The 13,105-nt window shown below is 33.9% G+C and overlaps 3 protein-coding genes across 4 annotated transcripts in view; 2 read left to right on the top strand and 1 right to left on the bottom strand.

The window, feature by feature from the left end:
• Positions 1–603, top strand: part of LOC137581575 (MKRN2 opposite strand protein) — a 55,771-nt gene extending 55,168 nt beyond the window's left edge. The window contains exon 6 of one of the 2 annotated variants that reach the window (XM_068295875.1): positions 322–603. The gene's annotated coding sequence lies outside the window, so the exon portion shown is untranslated. Of the gene's footprint in view, positions 1–318 lie in introns of both variants that reach the window. The other variant, XM_068295874.1, reaches the window with a different exon arrangement.
• On the bottom strand, positions 25–1,547 carry LOC137581579 (Golgi-associated plant pathogenesis-related protein 1). Its single transcript, XM_068295878.1, has 4 exons — positions 1,415–1,547; positions 581–688; positions 291–517; positions 25–223 (listed from the first exon to the last, which is right to left on the bottom strand). Exons 1-4 carry the CDS (start codon positions 1,427–1,429, stop codon positions 133–135), a joined length of 441 nt encoding a protein of 146 aa, XP_068151979.1. The 5' UTR covers positions 1,430–1,547; the 3' UTR covers positions 25–132.
• Positions 1,548–12,051: 10,504 nt separating this feature from the next.
• On the top strand, positions 12,052–12,899 carry LOC137581580 (uncharacterized). Its single transcript, XM_068295879.1, has 2 exons — positions 12,052–12,274; positions 12,343–12,899. Exons 1-2 carry the CDS (start codon positions 12,248–12,250, stop codon positions 12,751–12,753), a joined length of 438 nt encoding a protein of 145 aa, XP_068151980.1. The 5' UTR covers positions 12,052–12,247; the 3' UTR covers positions 12,754–12,899.
• Positions 12,900–13,105: the final 206 nt, after the last annotated feature.

Raw genomic sequence — 13,105 nt, 5'->3', positions numbered from 1 at the left:
GATTCAGATGGAAACACAATTCAATCTATAACTATAACTAGTATATATGTATATTTGTCCTGTATTTCTAAAAAAATGTCTTAAATATAATATAATACTTTGTTTAATATTTGAATTTGTTTCATCCGTCTTCTAATGCCTTCTGGGTGAAACATTCTCTCTGTACATGTTATTATAATTGCCGGGTGGATTGTAATTACAAACCACAAAAATGGTATTGCCTCTATAATAAATAAAACAAAATAATTAATACTCTCTTTCCTTCTCTATCAATGTGCTTTCTTCTATACCTCTTGGCAAATCCAACGCCCAATTCAGTAGAGTTTTTCCAAACCACTTGAGTGAAATGCCCGGTATTCATTTGAAATGAAGGCCTCTGCCAATTATATTGAGTGACTTCATTATACCAGGAGCGTACAGCATCAGTGCCACTTAGATTACCACCCGAAGCCATATATATATTCTCACCGTAACCAGAATTCTGACGATGTTGCATAGAATTTGTGGCCAAGAGATGCTAAACGGAAGCAAGAAAGATCAACCAACGACTTATTGCGGCTTATAAGTGTGTGACTCTTACCTGTGCCCATTGGGTGGCTAATTGATTAAGTTTGGCACTCAACATCAAGGGCTTGGCATCATGAAGTGCCCGGTAGGTATTATGGGCATTCAGGACTTCTCTCTGAAACTTTAAACATTAAATGAAAATAAATCATTATTTTAGTTGTGTCTATCATTGGATTTTAATCAAGCGTAATAAATGTTAAAATTATCATAATAAATGCACAAAATAAGAATAAATTGCAAAACATTTCACTTATCTACGGCAAATTGCAAACATTATAAATTATTCTTTTGTTATTGCTATTCAAAATTTGACCATCTATTAACTTTGGCATTTTGAAATGCAATTTTATAACGTTTATATATGTTTTTAGTTGTTTTTTTTTATTTATTGTAGTCAAAGCAAAAAGTAATTAATTTGGTAAATTGTTTAACATATTTGAAATACCTATTACAAAATTTTAAGTAAATATAATTACTACAAAAAAAACCTCTAGAGATTTTTCAAAAAAACCATCTTAAAAATTGTAAATATGAAATCATAACATATCTCAAATATAATTCTGGATTATATTTACTACTTAGATATCAGTTAGCTGATAATGAAATAGACAAAGAATCGAACTTATTGTCCTAAAAGAGCATTACAAGTCGCGTTATCTACGATTTTTCATTGGTTTTTTAATAAAATTTAAAAAAAAATTAAAAGAAGATCTATTGTAACTGATTAGAATTATGTTTGTATGAACCATTTAAGCACATTTCGCTAATTTTATAAACGTTGATTTTGATATCACTTTACTTTTAATAACTTTGCACAGTTTTTGCGATTCTTTTCTATATGATTTACCTCTTGGGCACTCATTTCAATGTGACAGTTCTGTTCAATTTAAAGTCTGATAAACACGTGTGTTTCTTTTGTTCTTTTTTTATATATTTTTTGCTAAGTAAGGTCTTGAGCTGCTTGTCGATATTTTAATGAGACTAAAGCTAGTTGGCACTGAGTTGTGCCTTTTTATGCGAATGCCAGTTGAGATTTTCTTATCAGTTAGTGCCCGTCGAATGCCACAGAATGTACAATTTTCATTGTAGAGCAACAGCACCACCAGCCGCAGCAGCAGCAGTAAAATGAGTAATCTTTTTATCAATGACTGGGTCCACATTAAGCCCCAGACCTCCAGAATGTTATGCATGACGTATTTTTATGGAATATTATTTTGTTTAATTGTTTTCAGAGGTCTTAACTGGGTATCTTTATGGCACACGAGATGGGATATGTATTTACCTGGACCTGAACTTTGAAATTATTTAATTTTAATACTAGTTATACGCAGTAAAAAAGTATATAAAATACTTGAATCATTGTCTAGTTTATTTTACACTACTTATTACTAAGTATATATATAAATTTGTAACTGATTTGATATGGTTATGATATTTGCCTAAGAATTTTGTCGGCAACTTTGAAAGTGATAAAGTTCTTGCTAAAAGAATTATAATATCATAAGTTTTTATATGTTATTAAAGCTTGCAACTTAAAATATATATGTAGATGTAATATATACTTACATTTGATAAGATTGTGTGTAAGGGGATACCATTTATTTCAACTCAATTTGTGTGATATCCAATTACAGGTAAAGAGTTAAATTCAATAATATAATCATTATGCCATCGCCCACTATGAACACCATAAACACAACAAAACAGCTAATCCAACTTGGTTGAGAGTATAAAAGAAGCGGCAACCTTCATACAAAGACGATGGCAACTTATTTACTTCTAAATTACGTGTCTACCAAAGTTTTATGAAGGCGTCGACATTATACAATTTATATGCACGTATTGCTGTCTTTTGCTTTGGCTGCCAAGATGAAATGTCGTCGCTGGCATCCATCTACCACCTCGTCATCATCATCATCATCAGCAGCAGCAGCAACGGGAATGTAATTACATTTTCCCGATTCATGACAGTTTTGCATAACCCAAAAGACAGCACCAACATCATCCTCGTTGACTGACTACGGCATACCTGGGATATTGTGATTATTAATGAGGCAGGCGAGAGAAATGAAACGAGCCACAAAAGCCAACAAGCAGCTGATATTGTCAACGTCGGACAAGGACAAAAGGAGGCGAATCGCAAATGAGTTGTCAATAAAAGGAAAGAAAATTTAATAAAATGTAACACACTTTTGAATAAGCAATATATTCAAGGTCTTAACCTTTCAGTTCAACTTTTTTACTTTTCTTAAGTTATTTATTCCTGATTCGATGGACAGTGGTCCTTTTGGCAATCAGCTACAAGCATCATCCTTTTGTTGTTTTACTAATTGTTAAGATAAATAATTGTAAACGCTTTTTAGGCTTTTTCAACATCTTTCGTTTAAATATTGTCTATGTTCTATATATCTGTTTTTTCACCTGGCGTATCGTGCGTATACGTTATTTTTCTGTTAAGTCAATAAACACGTGTAAGTAGGTCAGTTTTTTTTCGTAGCAGTTTCGATTCCCATTTGTGGCACATCGCCCAACGTAATGACATCCCTTATCTGACCTCAGGAGATAACCAAAAGCTATTCACATGCAGAAAACAGATAATTCGCCTACTCAGCTAGCATTGAAAAAACCCATGAATATGACATTCATTCCCTGTTCAACAATTGCTACTTATGCTGAGTCAATATCTTAAAGTCTTTCCGTACCTGCAACAATTTTAGGTTTTTTATCATGAAATTTTCCCAGTCCCCTTAATGAAACTTCCTGATTTCACATTGATGTGACTAACTTCCGATTATAAATCATTTATTGCGCAAGTTGATAGATTTCAATAGATAAAACATATTAACCAGTTCGCTATCTTCTGTAATCAGTATATCACATTGACTCACAAGTATTTGCGAATCTATTGTACAATAGATAACAGAATTTATTTCAATGCCAATTATCAAGGTCGGCAAAGGCCGCACCCTAAGAAAAAATCATCCTCACTTATTTGGCAATAAAAGCTAATGAAGGGTGTGCTTATAGACGAAACACCTTATCGAGTCCAATCGATCTATATAGTACGACTATGTAATGATTGCTGTGAGTCAAAGCCGTGGGGAATTGATTTTAAACTCGGCGCCTTTGTGTCGCGTGAGTAAAACAAAAGAAATGAGATGAGAGGTAAGAGAAAAACAAAACACAACAAAAAAAAAAGAACCAACACCTCATTTCTGTTTGGATAATTGTTGTTATTCAATTAAAAATAGAATACAACATAAACGTGTTGGTTTTTTGTGTCCCATTTTGCCTCAACTCGTGCCTCATGTAAAAATCGCAAAAACCTTGAATGGCATTTAAAAACGTTTTCCATTCTCCGCTTTTTTTCGAACTTTGTACCAGCGAAATGACCAAGTTCTCCAAAGCTTGATATGGATAAGGTCTTTCTATGGCTGCTCTCTAACCCCAACAACCCACTCCTCTGGTGACACATTTACCCTTCTGCATTGAAAAATGTCCACTAATGTTAAATGCTTTGTTGCTTGTCGAAAATCTGTGCTTGCCACCGCAGTCGAATGAAGGTCCATGAGGAAGAAGAATTGCTGGATAAGCCATTCATCGCCGTTGAGCTTGACACTTTTAATTTAGTAGTTGCATATTTATCAATCGCCTGTCCAGCATCGTCTATCCAATGGGAATATTATATAAGCTTAAGCTTGTTGCAATCCCTTCAAGTCATTTTGATTAACGTTCTTTCTCTTCATCATGCATCATACTTTAGTGGGGGGGATTATAAAGTACTCAAATACTTGCATTATTACTCTCTAATAAGTCTCCGTATGGCACTTGCCGGAAAGTGTTTTGTCAATATTTGTTCTTCTCTTTGATTTCTGATAAGCAAAAGCACAGGGGACAGGCCCAAGCTAACAAGCGATTTTTATTTTCTATTTACACAAAAACCACCATTTCCGTGACATCGAAAATATCATACCCTATTAATGATCGTATGCAATACAAAGTATTGAATGGACTTACAATCGTAATGGTTTTTATCGTTTTTATTGGACAATGATAACATACCCACTTTGAAGCAATAAAAATCAATTATATTCTTAGAATTTTCCCTATTGAATATGGCCCATCATAAAATATTTAAAATAACTTGCATTTAGTGAATGTCAGATTATTAAGTATTAAGTTAACTTACTTATTTGATTACAATTACTTTTGTTCACTTACTTGGCCTAATTCCTCCATTTATAAATCAATAAATCTTTTTAGGTAAAAGTTAAATGTCGATTCTGATAATGTAAAGAATCAAATCGGTCTTCTATAAGAGACAACCCATGGTTGGCAGTCAACAAATTGGAATTTAATTTTAAATTCTGTTCAACAAGTAAATAAAAAATGTCAAACTTTTATAATGATATATTGCTTATTCCCCCTGAATCAAAACTGCATCAGCAGTTTGACATTTAAGTTATATAAACTACGTTAAAGTATAAATCATAATCCATTTAAGTCAGTTAAAGCCAAAGATGCATTAAACAATAAGTACAAATACATATAATATTCCAACTACACGATGAATTTTAATGCATTAAGTGTTTTAAAGATAAAAAGTCAGATGAAAGGCAGTCAATGAGATCAAAAATCATTAATTGTTATAATAATTGTATAATTATATAATTATAATTTAACTGAAAAAAGGTAATTGTGATTGTCAACATCAAAGTTTTTGAGTTTACACTGCCTAAAAGTATGCAAAGAATAAACAAGTATTTAGCTAATATAAAAGTTCTAATGAAGATCAATCACATAAATATAGTTAAGTAATTCTTGCATGGCCCTATTTAGGCAGTTGTATTGAAAAGCATGCGATCAGAATGAACTTTAATTAAAACTCTTAGGTTGATTAAAGGCAATGAGTACTCTCTTTGTTGCTGCACTCTCTCTTTCTTTCAATTCAAATGCACTTTATCATTAATCACGCTAAAATTATAATTATTTTTATTAAACTTATGGCATATTCAATGGACCCTGGACAATGGGGATCATCTTTCCTACCTGTTATATGTAAGTCGTTTGCTTTGCACTCTCTATTCAATTCGTCTTCTTTCTGTTTCACTTTTACTTTCTATATGTACATTTTTGGAAGGCAAAACGCAAGTCCAACAAAAAAAAAAAAAAATGTATTCACACAAATTTCTTGTGTCAACGTTGAAGTTTTTAGCGAATTAGCAATTTGTGCAGCGGCCGCCATGGAAATTTAAACCAAATTGCAAATTCGTGTTGACTTTGTCTCAAGTCTCTTTCAGAGTTTCGTTTTTTTGTTTCTTTCTTCTTTGTTTTATGCCTTCACCATTTACCTTTTGTCGTTTATTCTGGCCCCTCTTCGTGCTTCGCATCTCGTTGGCACTTGCTCCTTGTTTGCTTTTGGCTGCGTTTGTTGACTTAATGGAAATGTAAATAAAAGGCAACGTTGATACGGTTGACACTCCTGCACAGGATACTACTTTAAAACCACGTCCATGTCCCGGGTCCAGTGGAAACCTTTTATGAAAAGTATCTGCACTCGGCTGATAAGTTTCGTATATGTATATTCAGCTTACCAATTATGTATATTTATGGTTGTCGTTGATAATTTAAAAAAGTAAATTGTTTGAAAACTGTTAACAAATACAGATACATTACACGCTGAACTGTCCTTTTAATTGTCAACTCATCAGTCTCAATTTTCCGCATTTGCACTTGTCAGAAAAATGGCTTTCCATATGCACAATTTAATTGGCATGTGTAATGAAATCTCACTTGACACACATAACATACAAATATGATGCATTGTGACAGCTTTAGTAATTGAATTATCAGTTTTGATGACATTTATTAGGAGGCACTGTACATGAAATATGCAACGTGATGTTCATTCATTTCAATTAAATATTTAAGACTTTTATATAGTGAAAAGCTGTATGCTTCTTTCTGTAACCATGTTCAATTAAAGTCAGAAATTAGGTCACCTAAATTGGTACTTAAATCATTTTCTAATTGAAATGCAAATGTTCATCAAATTGTTTTGCCTTGATGTCAGTGGTCAGAGTTTGCCAAGTTGGCCGTTTTTCGATCCAAAATGACTTTTGTCAACTTCCGATTGGCAGACAATTTTGAGGCAGTGCCGGATTAAGCCTACAGCAGGTTTGCTACGGAATCCATGCTTTCATGGGTCTGAAGAAAGTTTCTTCATCACTTGAAATTTTATGCAAATTTTCTTTATCAAAATATCTCATATTAGAGTAACTTTCTCAAGTCTGTTAAGTAGTTTATAAAAATCAGAGTTTGAGTGCATAGAAGAGTCATTTTAGAGTTTATAATCGACTTTTTGTAATATTATTTTTTAATCAACTTAAAATAGGCCCACTAAGATAATTTCTGTTGAAACAATCTTTCAAATGCAAAAGGCGATAAAATAAAGTAAAGAATCTGGTATCTACTTATACAATAATTTTGTTAATTCTTTTGATTAAATAAGTCATCTACCTACACTTTTCGTGATAGGGTGAGATAAATTTCTTGTGTAAGCATAGTTATGTGACCCAGTGTACTTGAAAATTTAGAAAAAAAAAAATCAAATACACTTACTCAGTATTTTCCACTTGAACGCTTTGAGCAAAAGAAAAAAAAATGTCTTGTTCGTCTTTGCGTTCTAGTTAAAACGATTTTGCCAATGCATTCGAGCGCAAATAAGTCAACGAATTGACCTTTGACACAGCTCAAATATGCAACGATTTGTAAAAATAAATCGTATAATGGAACAAAATGGACAATGTCAAACCTATCCAATTCAATGGCTTAGCTTTAAATTATGCATAGCACGTGGCAAAGTTTTCTCTTTTGGTGGCAAATCAAATTATAGTGCCATGAAATTTATTTAACACAAAGCGAAAACCCCAAAAACCCAAACATTTTACACACAATTAGCGCAAATTTTTGTTGGCCATGGCCATATAAATGGATGGAAATGAATTTCACGTAGCCGCAAACGGAAAAACTGAAGGAAAAAACTTTTGACCAAAAATTTTGTGTGACAAACATTTAAACGACCGCGAAAACAATAAACGGCAATAAGTAATTATCAAATTGCAAATGTACAAAATATTATATGCCATTAAAAATAAGTAATTTAATTTGCCAACTATTCGCCTTGAATGTGTTTTTTTTTGTCGTACAACTCAAATACACATTGCTTCAATTGCCCGAATCGATTTAATATATTCAACTTTTTGGCTTACATTCTCCATGAAAGTCAAAGATACATATATTACGTATACGTATGTGTGTAGACTTTTACAAGTTTGAGGTTGTAGCACATTTAATTTAGCATAAAAGCCATGTTTAGAAGTTTCACTGCCCTGCAACAGGCCAAAGGCATTTAACCGCTTTCCAACTAAGCGAAGAGTGATGAAGAGTTGGTCAGAGAATGAGAGAGATGGCTCTTTGGCGGAGCATGGGTTGGCCTACACTTTATTTATGTATGTGTGTTCGACTTTGTTTGCTCACTTTGGGAAGCTGACTTGAGTTGATGAACTGTAAATGAACTTTGTGTTTGAATTCGATTTAGTTTTATTGCAGCATTTTCTATCTTTACATTTTCTAATAGACTTTTTCGCAAAATGCAAGCAAAGTCAAGCCATCCAACAACAACGACAACAGTAACAAGGAACCGACATCTGTTTGTCTATCCATCTAACCAAGTATCTATCTACACATGTACGAATTGATGACTATAAGTGCAATATGTGTACTCAATTGAAGTGAAAGAGGAAAGAGGAAGTTGAGAGAAAAATGTATACATATTGAATGGCATTTCAAAATGTGATATAAAATGGCAAGCGAATAAACAGCACAGAGACCAGAATACAATACATTGTCTAACTTTGGCTTTCATCATGAGATGGTTGACCGAAATGACTACAGGAAAAGTATTTTGCAAAAAGCAATATTGCCTTGTAATACAAGCTCATCAAATGGAAATATGGCATGGTAAGTTTTAAATGAAGTGTTTAAATTTTAGTGGAAAAACAATTCTTTCTTGACCCACACACTTGGCTTCAAGTGTTAGTTATTTTAAATTGAATACAATTTTCAGTTTATCGTCTGCTCTTTGACTGTTTGCTTTGCTCTCTAAATTGTTGATTTGTGCATGTTGTCTTAAATTCAATTAGTCAACACTTAAAATTGGCAAAGATTTTCCATAAATTTATTGAAATCAACATTTTCACACATTTACATGAAGTCGTCTTTCCTTTGGCTCTTGGGTCTCCTGGGTTTGGGTTGTAATTTGCGTGCTAATTTTCCACCACAAAATTTTATGGCAAACACAAGAGCAAACAGTTTCGGATAGACATTTCGTCAAGATTTGCATATCTTTTTGCTTTTGGGTTACTGCAATTTCAATTCACCATCATGCTGTCACCTTCTTGTCCTTCTTCTTCATCTTGTTTATCTCCTCGGTGTGTTGGTGTCCCTAGTCTGTGTGGTTAGCCGACTTTTGGCAGTTTGACTTGGGTGTAGAAATAAGTCAGACCAGGAGATGTATGTATAAGTGGGAATTAGAGTGGATAAGAAGACAAATTTAATTTTAATTCTTTCTGTAGATTTTAAGAAGTTTGATATTTTATGCATTATTTAGATGTCTAAACTAATTTTGCAACTAACCAGATGGTTTAAAACCTTTTTAAAATCTTATTAGAATAGCTTTATCGGTCTTATCCATAAAAGTAGGCAACACTTTTTTGTACTTATTTGAGCTGCCGTAGTTAGCACCTTCCAATACTAGCTAAGCATCTTTGAATCGTCATCCGATGTTATTATATCAGGTATATCATTGTTTAACAGTGATCTAAGTAAACATTTTAAATAATATGGAATCTGAGCCAATTTATGTATATGGGCTACATGGCGTATGAGTAATTTGAATTGTTAAGCATAGTTATTATTGGCAATTACTATCTAAAAGTAAAAAAATAATTTAATTTCCTTATGATAACGATCAAAGCAACACCAATGGTGTGATGAAAAGTTCATAATAAATTCTGTAGGAAATCTATTGAAACTTCATATTCAAATGCCGTACTTTGATTACAACAAAATTAGTTAAAAGTATTGAAGTTTTTGTCTGTATTAAAATTGACTATAATTAAATAATTTTTGCAGAGTTCCAAATATGATTTTAGGTCCAGTCTAATTTTCATACATATATTTTATAGAAATTTCTAACACTTAATTGACATTATCATTGCCGACGGTTGCCTTTGTCCCGGTGACTCGTGATTAAATAGAACCTTAGCCAAGAAATATCCATTAACTAAAGTAACATTGGACTAAGACAAATGACAGTCCAAAACCATATTCTCTGTGTTGCATAATATACAGAAGTCCTTACCTTAGGTTTACCATACAAAGCCATGATGAAAGGATAAAATCTTCTTCCCCAATATCCAATTGTTTTGCTGGCAATATGATTTTTGGCTCATCAGCAACGTGCATCAATAGGAAAATGTCATCTTTGTAGGTTGTCATGGCAGCAACTGCTCTAATGCCAGCTGCAGAGCAGCTCCAGCAGCATCTGTGCTATAAGCGGGTTATGGTTTTTTCATTTCTGTGGAATATTTTGAATGGAGGGAACAGAAGATGCTGCCGCTACTGCTGCTACTATTGGATGGATGACAGCTTGAAGGATTTATGTTGCTGGCCTAAAATTGAAGTGATAGGGCTTAGAGGGGTGTGAATGTGGATGATTGAGACACTTGCTTTTTCTTGTGGATATATTTTCGTTAGGTTATTTTGATCTGCTCAAGTGCCAATTGAATTAAAGACCATGGCACCACAGACTGTTTTCTTACTTACCCTTTGACATTTAATTAATATGCAAATGACGATGGAGAAGCAGCAGCAGCAGCAGTTGTTGCCAATTCTCAGCTATGGCATTCACTATATGGTTCGGGCTATTCTCTGGTTGGTTGACACAATCTTCTCGTGGCAGTGAAAACAGCCATCAGTGACTAGGACCGAGAGAGAGAGAAGTAGAGAGAGAAAGATGCAGACCTAGAGGAAGCGTGAGATTAGAATGGCAGCTTAGTCATTCTACCAACGTCGCAGATTTTGTGCATAGTTTCAATTGCTACACAACATATCCTTCGTGGGTCCCACAGGAATGTCCTTGTGGAATTTACGAGCCGCTTGAGATTAGTTTTTCCACTCTCTGCTGCTGCTGCTGTTGTTCGTTTGCCTTAATTGCGAGTCAGTTAGATAAAAGGCGTGGTCATGGTCTACTTGTTGTCGAGTCAGCAAACAAACAAACAACAGCAGCAGCATTGCCCGTGGCAGCAAACAAAACCCAGAGAGAACAAAAGAGGTTTGTAGGAAGAGATTTAAGAGATGTCAATTGGTGTTGGTGCATTGTAAATGTTGCAAAATAAATACACTTATCGGAACGCAGTCGAAAGGACATTCGTAAATATATTTATATCTTTTGAGGCATAAATCGTGGCAATGGCAACTGCGACAGCTCGGGTGTTCCGTGTTTTTGCTCAACAATTTTATATCTTATTTATTTCAATTCGTTTGCTGACGCATTTTATTGCATCCTGTCTGCTTCTGCCTTCCGTACTTTCCGTATTCTTTAGGGACACAAGTTCCATTTATTTTTTAAAACATGACATTTTCGTTGTCACCTTCGATCCTTCCATTGGGTTGAGTGATTGCAATAAATTATTTTGCTTCGAGTCTATCATCAGTAAAATTGGAGTAAAGTGTCAAACAGAGGGGATGGGTAAGCCAAAAGACAACAAACTGAAAAGAGAAAATGCATGATTTTCCTTTTCCCATTTCCTTAAACTGACAGAATGGCGGAAGTTATTGTTCAAATGGCTCCAGCAGTTTTTATACAAATATAAAGTTTATATTATAAACAAACTTATTTGAGAATAACTCAGGCATTGTCATGACCTTCAAGATATTTATTTCGGAAATGAGGCAATCTTTTTAAAGCAGCAGTGTATATTTCGAACTCATCCGGATCGGACCACTATGTCATATTGCCTCCATAAGGGTGTAGGCCGTTCTTTCGCGAAAGTTAGCCTTTTCAAATAAAACCATGAAGTAAAGATTAATAACATCAAACTTGCAAGGGTATAGAAACTTCGTCGCTTTCGAAGCCAGCCCCGGCTCTCTGGTTTTGTTTATAAGTTATTTAAAAAAAAGTCATACATTGTCCAATTTAATTTGGCTCATTCTCAATTTCTATCACCTCTAGCTAAGCACATTTCTTTAATAACACATATAATTTTAATTTTGGACAGATGCGAAAGGAAGTAGAAAAGTTTTGCTCAAAAAACATAGCAAGCATGGATATTTTTTCACTCAGAAAATGTTATTTATCGAATAATGGGTCTTTCTCGATAAATCAAAAAACTAATCGATGCCTACAAAACGTCTCTGAAACAAACTATAACTTTTAGAATTTTCTTAGGTCGAGTGTGCTTGGCTTTACATGTTTGTCACACATTAGTTTGTAGATGGACATAAAGAAATTCAAAATTGGTTCTTCTAGATACATTCCTTGAAAAAAAGCAAGTTTTTAAAAGATTTTTGCCACTTTTTTTTTTTGTTTTGCTTTTTGCTTATTTTCTACACAAGAATGCTGCGTCACGGTCCTATTAAGCGGGTAAGTATGAAATAGCTTTCCATGTACATATACCTATGAAAAATGTCGTATGTCTCCTAACTCCACAGTCTGATGTAACTCGACGTTTGTGTGGCGTAGGCTTGGGCATTGGAAAATCGCCACAGGCAGCGCCTCCACCGCCGCCACCTTTGCCACATTCCAATCGTTCAAAAGTTAGATTGGTGAAAGTCTTACCCGTACACATGCAGGATACCATTGAACGTCTGAATTTCCTATGTCAATTGGGCGTCGACCGCGATATGGCCGATCAATTAGTGAAGACTTCCTTTAGCTCACGTGAAGTTGATCAGCAGATGCGGAATATCATGCAGAAGACAATGCTCAATCATCATGGATTAAAGGTGGAGGAGAAGATGGCCATATTATACGAAGTACTTTACCTTTTGGAGCCGAGGAATCGATACAAACCGCCGCCAATTTCAAATAGTGACGATACTGATAATGGTTTACCTAAGTAACTGTTCAAATCGGAAAACGCGGACATTTTATGCGTTTAATTATGGATATATAAAGGACATACATGTGTATGATTTATGTATACATATGTAACAAATTGTGTAAAAGTGAAAAGTGAAATATATACATTTCTTGTATACTTCCCAAATTATTGTAAAAGCTTTTATTTTTTTGGAGTTCAGACTTTGGGTTTTCTAATAGATTTGTTTATATGCTTCAGGTCAATGAATAAAACATAAATTTTTCCTTTTTTATCTGCTTTGTTTTGTCTTTCTGCGGTTGTGGCTCATTTCCTATAACTTAATAACTTGACATATCCATTTGGAGGGTTTCTTTCTAATATTTCATTTTCAT

The sequence above is a fragment of the Drosophila tropicalis genome, unplaced genomic scaffold (genome assembly GCF_018151085.1).
Source record: "Drosophila tropicalis isolate 14030-0801.00 unplaced genomic scaffold, ASM1815108v1 contig_845, whole genome shotgun sequence".
NCBI classification, from domain to species: Eukaryota; Metazoa; Arthropoda; class Insecta; order Diptera; family Drosophilidae; genus Drosophila; species Drosophila tropicalis.
Note: the sequence above shows the minus strand (reverse complement) of the source record. Positions and strands in the feature narration are given on the sequence as shown.